This window comes from Mrakia frigida (assembly GCF_051309035.1).
Source record: "Mrakia frigida strain ATCC 22029 unplaced genomic scaffold BDY24scaffold_5, whole genome shotgun sequence".
Taxonomy (NCBI): Eukaryota; Fungi; Basidiomycota; class Tremellomycetes; order Cystofilobasidiales; family Mrakiaceae; genus Mrakia; species Mrakia frigida.
In genome coordinates, this window is record NW_027481276.1 from 478,879 (window position 1) to 495,283 (window position 16,405).

The following is a 16,405-nucleotide window of genomic DNA, read 5'->3' on the forward strand; positions in this document are numbered from 1 at the left end:
CTTCTCCCTCTCAACCTCCACCTTCTCACTCTCTCTTTCTATCTTGTAAGTAGGAGGGACTCAGCTAGCTCTCTGATGTCTGTGCAGATTTTCTCACATCCTGGTTTTACTCTACAACGCGCAGATCACCCATCTGTCTCTCCCTTCTTCGAATTCGTTGTTCTCCCGTTCAAACAACCTCTTTCGTTCTCTCTGCCCTTCAACCATCACCACCAGCAAACCCAGCCGACCTCGCCAACCCTTCCTCTCTCTCTCCCTCGGTCCCTCTTCCATCTTCCTCCCTCTCCACCTCTAGAGCAAACCCTCTGCAACCAACCCAACCCTCTCGCCTTCGCTGCCCCCCTCGAACCTCACTCCGACCTTTTCCTTCCTTCTTCTCTTCAAAAAATGGAGTCGTTCAACGTAGGACCCATGTATCAGACGGTAGAAGAAGTGGGATCAGGAGCTTATGGTGTAGTGTGAGTCTATCTCCCTCTTCTCCTTGTACCAGCAGCATCAACGAGGAAGGAGCTCGAATCGAAGGGACAGGGTCCGGGCGAGGGCGAGCGAGCATGGACAAGCTGCGAGCCAGAACCGTCCTCGACTTCGAGAGCAGGATCCTCGAGGGAGAAAGAGCTCGTTCTTACAGAGCTCTCTTGGTCTCGTGAACATGGAGCTCAAGTTGTTCCATGCTTGAGGGAGCCTCGAAGCGTTTCTCGATCGACTCGACGAAACGAAGCTCACCTCCTGGGCTCCTCCTCCTCCCTTCCTTCCTTCTTCAAACCTCTCGCCTTCTCAATCACTCGCTGACTTCTTCTCGACGCTTGGAACCTACAGAGTCTCGGCCATCCATGTACCTTCCGGAACCAAAGTCGCCATCAAGCGTATAACGCCCTTCGAGCACTCGATGTTTTGCCTCAGGACGCTGAGGGAGATCAAGTTGCTCAGGCACTTCAGGTTGGTCTTCCCCTCCCTTCGCCTCTCTTCCGCCTACTCTGATAGTGCAAGAAACTCTTTGAGAGGTCAACCGTCCGTTCTGCACTTCAGAGAGCTGACTTTGGTACCGTTTTGGGGATGATCTTGCGGCAGACACGAGAACATCATCGCCATCCTCGATATCGTTCGTCCAGAGACCTACGAGACCTTCAACGAGGTGTATCTCATTCAAGTGAGTCCTCGTCATTATTTTTACTCCATAGTTGAACTTCTTCGAGCTGAGGATGAAGCTCGAATCGAGCGAATCGAACGCAGGCTCGAGGGAGGGACGCACGCTGACCTCTTCCCTCCTCCCTCCCTTCTTCTGCTCGCAGGAACTCATGGAAACCGACATGCATCGAGTCATTCGGACTCAAGAGCTCAGCGACGATCATTGCCAGTACTTCATCTACCAGGTTCGTTCCCTCACGATCGGAGCTCGGCTCATCCCCGTCCTCGCTCTCTGACCTTCTCCTTGTCTCACGCTTTTTCTTTTTCTTTTTCTTCTCACCTTCGGTGGAACAGACCCTCCGAGGTCTCAAAGCTCTTCACACTGCCAACGTCCTGCATCGAGATCTCAAGCCTTCCAATCTTCTCCTCAACGCCAACTGTGATCTTAAGGTGGGTTTTCGAACCTCTACTCTTTCGCCAACCTCAGCATCGAGGGCTCAGGCCTTCAAAACTGTCGTTTACAATGAAGAGAGCTGACTAGCCACCAACCTCCTTCTCTATCCTCTCCCCGGCGAAACAGATCTGCGACTTTGGGCTCGCTCGTTCAGCAGCTCTCCCTCCGCCCGACGCTGGACCCAACGGAGGAGCTGGGTTCATGACGGAGTACGTGGCGACGAGATGGTACCGAGCTCCCGAGGTCATGCTCAGTGAGTTTTGACTTTCCTCTCCTTCGCTTTCAAACTCTCGAACTCGTCGAGGAAGAAAGGCAGACGTCGAGCTGAGCCGACTCCCTTCCTCCCCTCCCCTGCAGCCTTCAAGGAGTACACCCGAGCTATCGATATCTGGTCGGTGGGATGTATCCTTGCCGAGATGATCAATGGAAAGCCTATCTTCCCTGGACGAGTGAGTCGTCGTTCCTGCCTTCTCTTTCCTTTCGTCGAGCTTCGCTTTCACTTTCCGCGACGCCCAAGCTGATATCGACTCCCTCCCCTTCTTCATCGCACAGGACTACCACCATCAGCTGTCTCTCATCCTCGACGTTCTCGGAACACCTTCTGTTCGTCGCTCCCTTCCCTTCTTCGTTATCGAGCGAGCCGAAACTGACGCGTCCTTCCTTCGCACCTTCGTCCTCTTCAGATGGAGGACTTCTACGAGATCACCTCAGCTCGCTCAAAGGACTACCTCCGAGCTCTTCCTTTCCGCAAGAAGAGAGATCTCGCTGAGATCTGCCCGAAGGCGAACCCTCTGGCGGTCGACCTGATGAGGAGGTGTTTGACGTGAGCACTTTCTCTCGTCCTTCCTGTCCGTCGATGTCGCAGCCTCGACAAGATCAAAGCTAACTTTATTTTTCTTCTTCTCCACCTAGGTTCTCGCCAAAGAGGAGGATCACAGTCGAGGAAGCGCTGCAGCACCCTTACTTGGAGGTGAGTTCAGCTCGTCCTCTTGCGTCCTATTTTCCGAGCTGATTCGAACACTCTCCTCGACCGACAGCCCTACCACGACCCTCAAGACGAGCCCTCGGCCGTTCCTCTACTCCCTGCCTTCTTCGACTTCGACAACGCTCAGGAGCAGCTGAGTCGTGAAACTCTGAAACGTTCGTCGTCCCAAACCTTCCTTCCTGTCTCTCTCCCCGTTCTCCTTCTTCTCGCTGACCCAGACCTTTCTTTTTCGACGCGACAGAACTCATCTACCAAGAGATCATGACGCCGCTGCCTCAGCATCCCACGCAGTAGCGAACAGTTCTCTCGTCGCTTCGTCGTTCCACCCCCCTCGGTCTCGCTGTCTCGTCCCTTTCTTCTAATCTACTACTCCCCATAGTTCGCTCCCTCCCTCTCTAGAACTTTATACACCCCCTCTACCCCTTTTTTTATATCTTGCATACTTCCCCTTCCACAACCTCAATACCCGCGTCCATCCTCGAACCGTTGATCGTTCGACGCGTCCGGTTCCTCTTTCCCCTCTTTCCTCCCAATCTCACACTTGAGTTCCCTCCTCCACCTTATCATTCCACCACACCCATCTTCGGATATACTACTACTTCCCCCTCGCTTAGTCCAAAACTCGCTCTCGTCTCTCTGTTATGTTCCTTCGATTGTTTTCGCTTTCTTGGTTTCTTTTTTCCTTGCCGCTCTCTTTCTCGCTCAAAGTACTCGTTAGCTAGGCTGCTTTTTATTTTGATGGTCTGTCGTCAAAACAAGGTTCCATTCGAGCTCTAGTACTCTACGTAAGGAGGAGGTCCTCTTGCTCCTCCTGCCTCTTCGGCTGCATCCTCGTCGGCTCGGACGACTTCGACGCGACCTGCCTCCCTCTCACCTTCCGGACTCGACTCCCTCGTCGAGTGGTCCTCCGGTTGAATGGGCGAGGGCGAGACGGCTCGAAGCTGTTGCTTCAACGAAAGGTGGACTCTGGGTGTGGTATTGAGGGATGAGCTCGGAGGAAGGGCTGAGAGGGAGGGGGCGGGGACGGTTGGTTGTTGGATTTGAAGCTTCGATGATGAGGAGGATAGGAAGGGAGAAGGATGTAGAGGAAGATTGATAGGAAGCGGGGGTGTTAGGTGAGATTGATACTGAAGAAAGACGCCAAAGTGAAGAGGGCTCAGGATCAGAACGAGTCAATCGAACTGGAACGCGTTGGTACATGTAAACTCACTTCGTAAGGCTCCAGTATGGGACCGTCGTCAAGGATACCAAAGGAAGGAGTGAATCTTGAGCTAAGATTAAGAAAAAACTGAGTGAGCTGTTGCAGAAGAAGGAAGAGGTTGTGGGGAAGGAAGAAAGACACGTCGTGATTCGAACTCACTCGTCCTGCTTTTCCTCTTCCTCCTTCCTTCTCCGTTCAAAAGCCTTCTTAACTAGTGTCTTCTTCTTCCAACGAATGATCCCTAGTACCAGAAAGAACGCGAGAGCACCGCCAACTGAGCCTCCTAAGGGAGGAGAGCGTTGAGCTCAACTTTTTGGTCGAGCTTCCTCCCTTTCGAGCTCGTCATGTTTCTTCTTCCTCCGACCTTCACTACACCGGTTTGTATGCGTCTTCACCCATCAGGTCCCTCTCTTTTCTCTGGGAGACGGTACGTGTAAAATCATAAGCAGGCGTTCAGCGCCTCTCTCGACGCTGAAGCTTTCTCCCTCCCTCCGATCCGTCACCTTCCTACAGACAAGGTCTCAGCATTCATATCTCGGACTCTCGTCGGAGAAGGGATGATTCTCTAAATCTATCATCTCCCGTCGGAAACGGTGCCTCGCCTCCCTCAAGCCATAGGAATGGGAGGCCTTCAGTTCACTCCCCTCGACGGAAGTTTGTCCGATCTTTCAAGCCTTCAGGAGAAGAAGAAGCATATTTTGGCTCTGTTTGTTTACGAGAGGTTCGACGAGGAAGGGTTTGATAGAGAGGCGAGTGGGTTATGCCTCGGCGGGGTCTCGGTTCGAGCAGCAAGGACGCGTTGTCGATCTGACTCGACGCGTCGGACCCCCAGATCGTGGACATCCTGGAACGCATCGACACCACAGAGCACGGAGCTAAGATTCTCACTATCTCGACTCGGTCTTACAAGGATGACGAGAGCGACAAAGTGATGACTTGGTGCGAGTCGTTTGCGTCTCTCTCTTCCCCTGCCCTACTCCCCTCTTTGAGCAAGCATTTCAGATTCATCTGCTCAACCCTACTGATCTCAACCACAGTCTTTCGTTCTTTCTTACATTCGTCTCGGACACAGGAAATTCAGGGAACGAAAAGCTCACCTCAGAAACTCGCCCAACGGACCTCTTCTTCTTGGAGCTTTCTTGTTGAAGGAAGTCGAAGCTCAGAGCTGAGTCTCCCTTGAACCTAATAACACTTTAATATAGATGGTTTTGCGTTGTTCAGAGAAGTCCAGACTTTCCTTGCTCCACCTCCAGCGCCTTATCGCGACGCGTCGTTCCCACACTACCGCTCTTTCCGCCTCGTTCCTTAGGAAGGAAGCTCTCGACGAACTTGAGCACCCATCTGCACACAACCAGTAGCCCTGCACTCTACTCGCAGCTCTTCCATCTCAGGCTTTCGAAGCATACTGAGCCGGAGGAGGGCCATCGGAGTGTCCCGAGGGCTGAATTTGAATCGAGTCAGCTTCCTTCCTTCCCGACTCCCACTCTCTCTATTTCAGCATACTCCTCTGCCTTCTTTCCTCGGTTGCAGTCTCATGGCCTCTCGACTCGTCTACCACAAAGTCACTCAAGACGATTTCAATGAACTGTGAGTCGAGCTTGAGGTCAAAGACGGCGCTCTCTCCAAGAGGACGTCGGGAGGTTCTGACTCCTCTCCTTGCTACTTATGTTCTTTAGGATGTCGATGAGGAAGGCTTGTGGGTGGGGAGAAGGTAGAGATACACTTTTGCTCCTCACATCGACCTGCTCAAGCTTCAGAAGCCAGACGTCCAAGCTCACCTTCGATTCCCTTCCTTTCCTCTTCCTCCCTCGCAGAGAACGTTCCCAACCACATCTCTCGGACGCTCACTGGAGAGGAAATGACAACCTACATCTTCTCTCTCCCTCCTGTGGATGGGTCTTCGAGTTCACCGGTCGGAATGGGTGAGTAGAAGAGGACAGGGAGAGTGAAGCAGAAGAAGGAAGCTCGAGCTCAACATGATCGTCCTCCCTCTCCCTCTTTTTGATCGCAACAGGCAGCATCGAGCTCGTTGACGGCTACCATGGAGATCTAGAACTGTGTAATCCTGCCGAGGATCGAGTGATGATCTCCTCACTCTTTGTGTATTCGAAGTTTGAAGGGAAAGGCTACGGGAGAGACGTGAGTTCTAGCTGATCCTCCTCCCGCGTAAGTCGCTGGAGCTGAGCTGAATTCCTCTCGAACGCTCTCGTACTCAGATCATGGATATCTTGGAGGGAATCTGTCGGACTGAGCTGTCGGCGAAGACGATAACGGTCAACACCAGGCCGCGACAAGAGGATGGGAGAACGAAGACGAAACAAATGGCATGGTGTGAGCTCACTGTCCTTCTTCCGATCTTGAGACGAGAGCGGAGCAAAAGCTGATCATTCCTTCTCTTTCTGCCCCTTCGGTTCCTTGCTTTCAGACGAGCGTCGAGGCTACCAGGAGTTCCGCGAAGAGAGGCCGTGGTACTCTTTGAGCGACGATCCTGCTGTCCCTCGTCTCGTCGCCTGCTTCCTCGTAAAGGAACTCAGTGCTTAGGAGGATCGACTCATAGAGAGGCTGAGCCTCGTCGGATTCGGTATATATGTTTGAATTGGACACGCTTTCTGCAGCGGCGAGATTCATCGTTGCTCGAGTTTGACGCGTGGCATGAGTCGCTCCTCTCCTTCTTTCCCCGTGTTTATCCCTTCGGTTCCCTCTTCAGCCTCATCGCATGATTGAGAGCCGACTCTTCTTCTCGTTTTCATTGTTTCTCCTCCCGACTGTGTATCTCTGTTGAGGGTTGGGTTCACAGAGTTTCGAGAGCGACAGCCATGAGTCTCCTGGGATCAAGCTGAGGGAGGGTTCATGACGGGATATATTCTCTCGAAGCGGGTCCTCCAGCATATGCTGAGCAGAGGCTGTAGGATATCGGCTTCCATAGCTCCCGCTCCGAATCACTGCTGGAGGAGGAGGAGACGCGAGGAGGAAGTCGTCGATCGAACTCGACGCGACAAGCCCGTTCCCTGCCGCTTTTCTTTGAATGTTTGAACGACTCAGACAGATGGAATCATTTGGCTGCTATTGTACTATTTCCTCAGAAAGAAAACCTGAAGGAGGAGGAAAAAGACGAGAGACGTGACGACCCTCAGGAGGTTGAAAAAGAGCGAGGCGGGATCCTCCCCTTCCCTCTCTGTTCCTCCAAACCATCAGCAGCCCACCCACCACCTTTTCACCCCTTCCCCCCCTACTCAAAATCATGTCCGCCCGAGGACGATCCACCTCCCCTAAAGTGCTGGCTAGCTCTCCTCAGCCAGCCTCAAAAGCAGCAGCCACTAACGGAGGAGGAGACCTCGAGAAGGTGGAAGCGACTTCTTCGATCCTTCCCGTTATCGTCATCTCCAACCTCACAAAGAGTCAGTAGCAGCATCGTAGAGAGGTAGCTGAGGACACAATGTATGCTGACCAGCTTTTCCTCGCGTTCGTATCTGTATCCTAGATGTTCAGAAGGCTCACCTCGAAGAGATCTTTGGCCAGTACGGAGAGATCACTGGAATCGATTTGCCCTTGTTCAGGAAGAGTGAGTGCCCCATTCTCTGCTGCGGGAGTAGTGTATGGACTCGTAGGGTTGCAACTTCCGTGTGCTTGAGGTGGATGGGCTTTTAGAAAGGAGAGGAGGACCTCCTTCCTTCTTCGTCGAGCTCGCCCTCCCTTCCCTTCCTTTCCCTTCCCTTCTGTCACCTCAACCTCTCGTCTGCACCACCCTCCCTCCCTCCCGAGCACTCGCGGAAGTCTTACTGATTCTTCTCTTCTTCTTTTTCTTTTACTCCTTTTGTTCCAGCTGGTCTCAACCGAGGCAAAGCCGCCATCGAATACCGCTCCCCTTCCTTCGCCACCCTCGCCGTCTCGCACATGAACCAAGGTCAACTCGACGGTTCCGTCCTCTCGGTCGAGATCTCCGAGTTCCCTCTCCCACCACCAGAAAAAGAACGCTCCCTCTCCCCAGCAGCAGCCGTCTCGCGACGAAGAGCTTCCCCTTCCCCTCGACGCTCTCGTTCTCGTTCCCGCTCAAGAGGAGGTCCCCGACGGGGAGGTCGATACGCTTCCCGCTCCAGATCCAGATCCCCACCTCGACGAATTAGGAGACGGGACTCGCCTTCGCCTCCTCCCGGCGGAGGAGCACGAGGAGGTTACAGACGAGACGGACCTCTTCCTCCTCCTCGAGCTTCGTTCGGTGGAGGAGGACCTGGAGGCTACGACCGAGGAGGGTTCCGAGGTGGTTACGGTGGCGGACCTAGGGGTGGAGGAGGGTTCAGAGGGGAGAGCAATGGGTTCAGAGGTGGAAGGGGAGGAGGAGGGTACGGTGGCGGCCCTGGGAGGAGGTCGTTGTCGCCTGGAGGAGGACCTGTTCGACGAGGAGCTGAGAGAGGCGCGCCTAGAAGGAGGAGCCCGAGCTACGATCGAGGAGCTGGGAGGCGGAGGAGTAGAAGTAGGAGTCCTGTTAGGAGGAGTGGAGGTGCTAGGAGGAGGTGAGTTCTCTTTCTTTTGACGAGCTCGTTTGGAGGCTGCCTGCGTTGCGTTGGAGGAGCTCGAATTGAGAGCTCAGATCACTGACCTTGCATCCTTCTTCAACCTCCCTACCACGCTCACCTTCCTCGCTCGTCTCAACCTCTCCGTCTCCCCTCAAACTACCCTTCCCCGACATCCTCCTACCTCCTCCTCCCTTCTCGCTTCAAACGCACGCTCTCCTTCCCACCGCCACCAGGTCCCCATCCGACTCCCGCTCCCGCTCTCGATCCAACAGTCGCTCAAGATCCTACTCCCGCTCAAGATCTCGCTCCTACTCGAGGTCCCGTTCAAGATCCTTCTCTCGCTCTCGTTCCAACTCGAGGTCGAGGTCGAGGTCTCCCGCTCCCGCCAAGCGACCAAGAGGAGGATCGAAGAAGGACACCAGCAGGAGTAGGAGTCGAAGCAGATCTAGAAGCGTCTCGATGGACGTGGATAAGAAGGAGGAGGGAGCTGAGACGAAGGGTGTGGAGGGAGAGAAGAAGAAGTAGTCTCGCTGGCGGTGAAACTTGAGAGGAAGGAGGGTTGGGGATGGGAGTGGTAGTCGGATCTGCGATTGTTTTTGCTTTTCAGTATGTATCGTCGTTTGGTTTCTGTCTTTTACGAGGTCGGAAAGTCGGGAGGGACGGTCGGTCGGGGCGTGAGTCCGTGTGAAGAGAGGAGGAGCAGAAGAGACGCGTTGCAGATCTGCGATTGCTACTTCAGGTAGTTTCAACGCGGTCCCTTCTTCTCAAGGATGTAGGTAGGACCAGATGTCGTTCATCATCAGTGAAGGTGTCGACGACGAGTCGAGAGGAGGACGGGAACGCGACGGAGACTCCTGGAGGGGACGGGGAGGAGACGGAGGTCCCAAAGCAAGATGTCGACGATGACTTCGATGAGTTTGGACAGTTTCGGGTGGATGAGTTCTAGGCTGAAGGGTAATTTAAAAAGGAAAAGGGGAGGTCGCGTCCCCAACGTTTTCAGCGTTTGGGTTCGCTTCTGCTGCCGTTTTCCTCTCGTCGTGTTACGTCGCTGTCCTTCTTACTATGCGCTTCTCAGTTTGTCTTTAGAACGTCTACTGCTGTACGTACTTTCTGCGCCCTCTTCGAAGAGGCTCACGCTAAGGAATTCAAAGACGCGTCGATTTAGAGTAGGGAAGCTTTTCTTCCTATCTCGCTCTCGATTCTTGCTCGGGATGACCAGTCACATGAACTGCAGCTCAGCTCTGCCCAATCACGAAGAGAAAAGTTTCGCCTTCCTCGGTCGCGAAGGAGCCAGGCGAGGGGAATCGACGCGCTTTGATTTCTCTTTCGATTCACAAACCACAACAGTCTCCTCGCCTCCTTCTCCCCCTTCCCCTTCCTCCCATCCATCCCTTCGCCGCCTTTCAAGGATGCAGGTCGATCAACAACAGGCTCAGGAGTGAGTGCCGCCTTCTGCAAATCTATAGAGGTCAAAGGAGCAAACGAAGAGGGAATCGTCGAACAAAGAAAGAAACGAGCTGACCTCCCTTCCTCCCTTCTTGCCCTCCCCTTTGCTTCCCTTTCCCCCCTCTCCTCCCTCACTTGTTCTCCCAGTGTTCTCTCCGAATTCCACTCTACTCGCTTCCACATCGCTACCATGAAGGACAAGTTCCAAGCTCAAGCTCAGAGCGATTTGACCCAAACCTTCTCGGATTCAGCCATGGCTCAGGATCCAGGGAACCCTACCCTCGTCGAGGAGGAGATTTCAGCTCAGATTGTACGTCCTGTACCAGCATACCTATATCTAGGAGGAGCCACTACTTCTGGAGTATATATACCACTCTGGGCCCCTGGACGGAGGAAGGAGGGTAAGCTTGAAGAAGGGAAGGAGAACATGCTGACCTCTCGACTCCGTCGTCCTCTTTCCTCGTCTCGTTCCCTTATCACAGGAATTCTTCAAGAAGATCAAGTTCAAGTACCTCGAGCAGGAAGCGAAGGAGACTTTCCTCAAGCTCATCTTGGCTGAGGATCCCGTTCAAATCGATAGGGAGGACAACAACCGTCTGGGTGAGCTTCAGCTCCTTCCCTCCCTTCCTTCTCTCGTCGATGCTCTCCTCGAACGCGCCCGTGCTGACCGCCAAATGTGGTTTCCTGTTATTCACTACCAGAGGAAGAGAACAAGGAGTCCAAAGCTATCTTGAAGGCCTCGAAGATTGAGCTCGATGCCCTGAGAAACGAGGTTGGACGAGTTGCTGAGGAGGTTGCGACCGGTTCGTTCCTCTCTCTTCGCTTCACTCCTGAAGCAGCCTTCAGCATCCAAGCTTTCTAGACTCTGTCAAGCCGAGCTGTGAGTGCTGACTACAACTCTTTTTCTGCCAACCCAGGTCACGCTCAACTCACCAACGAGGTCCAGGAGACTGATCAACTGTCGAAGGAGATTCGAGAGATGGAGTTGGAGCTTGCTCGACTGAGAACGACTGTTCCTGTATCTGAGGTACGCATAAATTTCGACCTTGTATCGAACGAGTACCTGGCCGAACAGCTCAGGCGGTCGACCTCGCTGAACTTCTTCGTCCTCCTTCTTCTTCCTCCCTCGCGTCGTCGAACCCACAGAGGATGACCATCACCGAAGCGAACGAGCTCCTCGACAACCAGATCATGGAGATTCAGACCCTTGCTGACGAGGTCGAGTCGAAGAGTGCGAAGGTGGATGAGACGAAGCGTGAACTGGGAAGGCTGGTGAAAGTTGTGCGTCTCTCCTCTTTCGTCGCGTCTCTCTTTCTCTTTCCGTGATGTATCTGACTCCCAGTTCGACTTGACTCTTCGTATCTACTCTCTAGGTTGACCGTCTCGGACCTGAACGAGCCAAAGAGGAACTCCGAGTCAAGAACGCTCTGGCTTCTCGTTCGAACGTCGACGGAGACACCAAGCGAATCGAGTCGATCTGCAAATGGTACGTTGAGCCCTCTCCCTTCTCTCCTTCAGCACCTCACTTATCTTCATCCCGTTTTATCCCCTGCAGGTACACTTCCCTCCTCTCCCTCCACAAATCCTACCTGTCCATCGAATCGATCACGACCTCGGGACCCAACGACCTTCGAATCACCTGGGATCTCCCTACTCCTCCTCCTCCACCACCTCCCAAGAACAGTCGGAACGTCGCTCCTCCACCAACAAAAGGGACTGAACCGGTGACTCTCCTTCTCAGCTTCGACAGCACCTCCGTCGCAGGAGGAGGAGGAGGAGGTGGGCTTCTCGTCGACGGGTCTGTAAGTCTCTCCTTCCTTTTTCTCATTCGACCTCTCACCCTCTCCACTCCCCGAGCTCTCTTCTCCTACCCTTACTTGGCCCATTGTATCATTCCGAAGAGTTCTCGAGCGCTGACCGCCCTCCTTTCCTCCGCTCGACGCCTTCGTTCTCTGTCCTCGCAGTTGATCGGCTCGACTCTCGACATCTCGGAGGCGGTGATGCAGGCTCTACCTGGGAACGACGTGCAAGGACTGGTAGGTGACGTTCTCGGACGTCTGAGAGCGGAGAGGTCTTTCTAGATCTACACTCTCCCTCCCCGCTGTTGTTTACGTTTTCCCTCCCGTTTCCCTTCTTTTCTTGTACCCGTACGCTTCCATGTTCTGCCGGATTTCGCTTTTTTTCTCACTTCTTACTTGAACCCTGCTCCTCTATCAAGACTATCTGGATCTTGGTTTTCTTTATTGTCCTCTTTTAAAAGCGAGAAAGTCGATCGGTCTGCCCGACGCGGCGAGTCACTCCCTTTCCTTCGACTTTACTCTCTCTTTCCCCAACCAGATCTCCCTTCGCTTCCCAGCTGCTCTCATATTATAGCCTTCGCCACCAGCTACAATGCCCGCTAGACTCGAATATCATAAAGTGACTTCGGAGGATGCTGAAGAGCTGTAAGTCGCTCGCTGTCTTCTCACTCTCCCCTCCCTTCCTTGTGAGCTTCGCTCGGTTCGAGCTCGCTCGTTCCGGATCTGACTCCCTCCATGCAACTGCATTTTCGCAGGATAGCGATGCGAAGAGCTTGCGGTTGGGGGGAAGGTCGGTTCAAGATCACTTTCTCCTTTCGCTCTCGAAGATCTTCCCCTCTGTGAGGAATTGCCTCGAGCTCACCTTTCTCCTTCCTTCCGTCTCGTTCCCCTCTCCTCCTCCTCCTCAGATCGGATACCTCGGATGATCGCTGGTGAAGATATGATCATCTACCTCTTCTACCTTCCCTCAGAAGATGGGATCTCGCCTGGGGAGCCTGTAGGGATGGGTGGTGAGTGGGAACTTTCCGCTGCGTTCCGTCTCGACGTCGCTAGCTCGAGGGCTTCTTCGAGGTCGAAAGATCATATTTTCAAGCTCACCTTTTGCTTCCTTTGTTTCTTCTTTATTCCCTATGACAGGCTACGAGCTCGTCGAAGTGAAGCATGGCGGGGATCTGGAGCTCTGCAACCGTTTAACGAACACGATCATGCTCGGTTCGCTGTTCATATATCAGAAGTTCGAAGGGAAGGGGTATGGAAACGTTGTGAGCCTTTCTTCTATCCTCTTTTATTTCTTTCTTTGCTCTTGCTCTTGGCCAAGATGCAAAGGGGGGGAGGAAGAAAGGAGACGATCCAAGCTGACCTCCTTTCCTTTCACTTTCACGACGCGCCGCATTTGCTCTCTTTCGCCCTCAGATCATGGATATCCTGGAAGGTCCGATAGCGGTAGAACTAGGTGCTCAAACCATAACACTCGATACATTGACGGAGGATTGCGAAACGGGAGAGGAATCGAGGCCTCTGGCTTGGTGTGAGCTCGTTTTTCGTCCCGTCGCTTTCCCCTCCTCCTTCGAAGGTCACTGGTTCGCTGAAACTTCTCTCTCGGCCTTCTTACTCAGATCTTCGTCGAGGCTACACCGAGTTTCGACCGCGTCGTCCCTTCGTCCACGACCGCTACCGCACCATCGCTTTCCTCTCGAAGAAGGTCCCCCCTCTTCAGGTCGATTAGGTTTTCTCTTTCTTACCCCATTTCTCCTAGACGCACCTATCTGACCGCTTTACGATGTATCTCTACTCGTCCTCTACTCTCGCTCATGAGATGAGAAAGCGACGAGCTCTGTCGCTTTCGAAAAGAGCAAAGCACGGCAAACGAACGAACGAGATCAAAATATGTCTTCCCAAGGGATATGAGACGAGGATTGATTCCAGTTATGCCGAAGCGTCGAGTTGGAACCAGGTCCTTCGGTGTAGAACGGCCAGACCTGTGCGAAGAAAGAACGAACGAACGAAACCAATCAGTCAGTTTAACCGAATTAGAGACGCGTCTCTCCCTCTCTCCCAAAAAAAGTAAGACTCACCTCCAACCTATCCCCTCTATGAAACGGGAAACAAACCACCCTCTCTGGATCCTCCACTTTGCTCCAATCAATCTTCTCCACCATCTCCATCGCCTCCCTCGGCGCATGCCTAAACCTCCCTTCCTCCAAATCCCTCCTCATCCCCTCCGCCCCTCCCCTCCTCACCCTCTTCTCTATATACTCCGCCTTGTACGCCTCCTCCCGATACGTCACCGCCACCCTCGGTACCATCACCCACTTCTTCTCTCCAACCCCCCAGAAATCCCGAGCGACGAGCTTGCACTCGGACGCTGCACACTCTCCCTGATCCGTTCGACCGTGACGGAAGTGGATGTCGTGGCCTCCCTTGATGGGCGTGGTGGCGGAGGAGGTTGGGTCGGAAGATGGAATGTGAGAGGGGAGGAAGGGGAGAGCGTTGAGGACGATCATGCCGTTCCAGCAGGAGTAGACGGGTAAGGGGAGAGCGGCTCGGAAGCGGTTGAGGGAGGAGGTGGAGGAATCCCAGTGGAAGAGCTCTCGGATCCCGTCGCGAAGTTCGGCGAAGATGTCGACTCGAGGGCGAGTGGGCCAGCCTTCGATGGTTCGGGTGACCCAGTCTGAGAGGAAAGGGAGGGAGAGAGAGTCAGCGTTGGTCTCGGGTCGACGCGTCGAGCTTTCCTTCGTCGCTCCTCGCCTTCTCCACCTCTTCCAACGAAACACCAAAGCGAGAAAAGAAACGAAGAGTCAACTCACTATCATAGAACCTGTAGTTCTCTCCCAACCAGCCATCCAACCAGCCCCACAGCGACCCTTCCGGCGCAACCCTCCAATCCATCCCACACGTCGCACTCGCTCCCTGGAACCTCCTCTGATGCAGCAGCTCCAGGATATCCGCTGGACACACGAAAACGTCGTTGATGAAGATGAGGTCGGTAGGTAGGGTTGGATGAGGGGAGTCCTTGTGCGCTCGAGCAGAGTCGAAGAGCGGTGGGTCGGAAGGGTTGTAGTGGATGAGGGAGGAGATGGCGACGTCTCGGTAGAGAGCGAGTTGTTCGATTCGATCGACGTTGGACCAGTCCGTGGAGTGAGAGTCCGAACGAAGACTGTGAGCTACGCCTGATAGAGCAAAGGGTGAAGTCAGCGTTGAGGAGGCGGAGAAAGGAGGGACGGAGAAACGAACCCAAAGCGGTGAGAGCTCTCGCGAAATGAGCCATGGAAGGAACCGTCTCGTCCCAGGAACCGTTCTCGAAGATGGAGATGTGAACGTTGGATGGACCCAGGAGGGCAGCGACGGTGAGGAGGGTTTGGAAGAGGTGAGGGATGATTCCTTTCGAGTTGAAGAGGTTGAGAGCGAAGTAGAAGCCCTGTGGTTCCGAGATGTAAGGCGAGGGTTGATCTCCTTCTTCGAGAGGGAAGAGATGAGAGTAGCGAGATTCGAGGAAAGTTGGGGAGTTTCGTTGACCGGAGAGGATGCCTTGACAGGAGACGGAGGATTCCTGGGAGAAGAAGAAAGGGAGGAGGAGGAGGAGGGAGGTGAGCTCGTTCGAGTTTGGTTTCGAGCTCTGCTCCCACTGCTTCAGATCTCAGATGCGATGTAGATAGACTCACCGGCAGTCCCATGTTCTGCAACCTCGTCGCCAACTCGGTCTTGATATTCCAAACGGTGACCTCTACGTTGTTCTTGTCCGAAGTGACCCAAGCTGGAAACTCGTCTGCCCTCCCTTCAACCTCCTCCCCCGTCCCCCGAAACGGTTCTGAAAACACAGGAGAGTTGACCTCGTACGTCCTGAAGGCGTTGGATATCAGGGCGAGTTTGTAGAGGATGTAGAGTGCGATGGAGAGGGGGAAGAGGATGAGGACGAGCAGAGGGATTCGAGGGAACGAAGGATGGCGACCTTTGCGAGCGAACCGAGGCATCGAAGGGAAAGAGGAGACCGGGAGGAGCTGATACGAGTTGGAAGGAGAGGGAGGCATCCTGCGCTAGGATGGAGGAGGTGAAGGTGTCGAATCCAAGATGGCAGGAAGGAGCTGTGAGGAGGAGAGAAAGAGGAAAGAGGGAGGAAGGAGGAGTCAGCTTCGAGCTCGAGCCTTTCCCCTTGACTCTTCCCTCCCTTGGCCCAGAGCCCAAGGATCTAGATTTCTGAAGAAATGCTTCGACGACGAGCTCTAGAACTCACGAGATGGATGTCTAGGACGCGAAACGGAGCCTAGAGAAAAGAGCCAAATCTGGCGAGGGGATGGAGGTTGGAGGTTGGACGCGAACGAGGAAGGAGGAGATCTCGGCATCCCTGTTTTGGCCGCAGGCTTGGGTGACAGGTTGATCGAAAATATTAAAATTTCATCTCGTCTGAAGAGACTTGAGAGTCTCAAAGTTGACTTCCTGGCTTTGAGGAGCTCGAAAACTGTATAGAGACAGCGTGAAGCTGTGCCGAAAGAAGGAGCGTCGAGCTCACCTCGCTTCGATTCGATCTCCTTCTCCCTCCCAACGACCATGCTCTCCCTCTCTCTCTTTCCCCACCTTCAAGCTCGCCTTTGAGGAATCAAGAACGTGTATATTATCGAATCACTCTAGCTGTCATCACCGTCCAACCGAAACCATCCCCCTCCCCTTCAGCTCAACTCTCACTCCTCCTCCTCCTCCTTCAGCCCTCAACACCTTCCTATCCACCACCCCTCCCCTCTTCTCGTTCATCCTCCAACTCCTAGCCACAGCAGGTCGGACCAGAACAGCCGCTTGCTGCCTCCTCTTCGTCACAGGATCCATCCTGGCAAGGAAGATCAAGCATCGAGGCGACTTGATCAGTCGAGAGCGAGGGGTGCTGGGATG

General features: G+C 53.9%; 6 protein-coding genes across 6 annotated transcripts; 5 read left to right on the top strand and 1 right to left on the bottom strand.

The window, feature by feature from the left end:
* Positions 1-387: 387 nt before the first annotated feature.
* On the top strand, positions 388-2,858 carry BDY24DRAFT_412564 (mitogen-activated protein kinase; the record flags this gene model as incomplete). The annotated part of the gene is made up of 12 exons (XM_076643079.1): positions 388-458; positions 817-936; positions 1,069-1,147; positions 1,290-1,370; positions 1,480-1,575; positions 1,706-1,832; positions 1,937-2,028; positions 2,132-2,182; positions 2,263-2,402; positions 2,492-2,549; positions 2,617-2,719; positions 2,806-2,858. The coding sequence occupies 12 exons, from the start codon at positions 388-390 to the stop codon at positions 2,856-2,858; spliced, it is 1,071 nt and encodes a 356-aa protein (XP_076499541.1).
* Positions 2,859-5,245: 2,387 nt separating this feature from the next.
* On the top strand, positions 5,246-6,447 carry BDY24DRAFT_379554 (uncharacterized protein). Its single transcript, XM_076639054.1, has 6 exons — positions 5,246-5,352; positions 5,442-5,476; positions 5,580-5,687; positions 5,780-5,904; positions 5,982-6,096; positions 6,191-6,447. Exons 1-6 carry the CDS (start codon positions 5,300-5,302, stop codon positions 6,304-6,306), a joined length of 552 nt encoding a protein of 183 aa, XP_076499542.1. The 5' UTR covers positions 5,246-5,299; the 3' UTR covers positions 6,307-6,447.
* A 688-nt stretch (positions 6,448-7,135) lies between these two features.
* On the top strand, positions 7,136-7,719 carry BDY24DRAFT_326557 (uncharacterized protein; the record flags this gene model as incomplete). The annotated part of the gene is made up of 3 exons (XM_076637072.1): positions 7,136-7,163; positions 7,247-7,327; positions 7,589-7,719. Coding segments are annotated over 3 exons (240 nt in total), but the record flags the coding sequence as incomplete, so codon positions are not given.
* Positions 7,720-9,423: 1,704 nt separating this feature from the next.
* Positions 9,424-11,968, top strand: BDY24DRAFT_379560 (uncharacterized protein). Its single transcript, XM_076639055.1, has 9 exons — positions 9,424-9,717; positions 9,873-10,035; positions 10,208-10,325; positions 10,427-10,528; positions 10,643-10,752; positions 10,872-11,006; positions 11,099-11,211; positions 11,281-11,527; positions 11,690-11,968. Exons 1-9 carry the CDS (start codon positions 9,491-9,493, stop codon positions 11,804-11,806), a joined length of 1,332 nt encoding a protein of 443 aa, XP_076499544.1. The 5' UTR covers positions 9,424-9,490; the 3' UTR covers positions 11,807-11,968.
* A 23-nt stretch (positions 11,969-11,991) lies between these two features.
* On the top strand, positions 11,992-13,505 carry BDY24DRAFT_232977 (uncharacterized protein). Its single transcript, XM_076636645.1, has 6 exons — positions 11,992-12,169; positions 12,280-12,314; positions 12,433-12,534; positions 12,662-12,786; positions 12,938-13,052; positions 13,141-13,505. Exons 1-6 carry the CDS (start codon positions 12,117-12,119, stop codon positions 13,248-13,250), a joined length of 540 nt encoding a protein of 179 aa, XP_076499545.1. The 5' UTR covers positions 11,992-12,116; the 3' UTR covers positions 13,251-13,505.
* BDY24DRAFT_438893 (glycosyltransferase family 69 protein) lies at positions 13,405-15,822 on the bottom strand (the record flags this gene model as incomplete). Its single annotated transcript, XM_076644403.1, has 7 exons — positions 15,756-15,822; positions 15,187-15,606; positions 14,759-15,074; positions 14,332-14,694; positions 13,781-14,195; positions 13,600-13,615; positions 13,405-13,503 (listed from the first exon to the last, which is right to left on the bottom strand). Exons 2-7 carry the CDS (start codon positions 15,550-15,552, stop codon positions 13,405-13,407), a joined length of 1,575 nt encoding a protein of 524 aa, XP_076499546.1. The 5' UTR covers positions 15,553-15,606; positions 15,756-15,822.
* Positions 15,823-16,405: the final 583 nt, after the last annotated feature.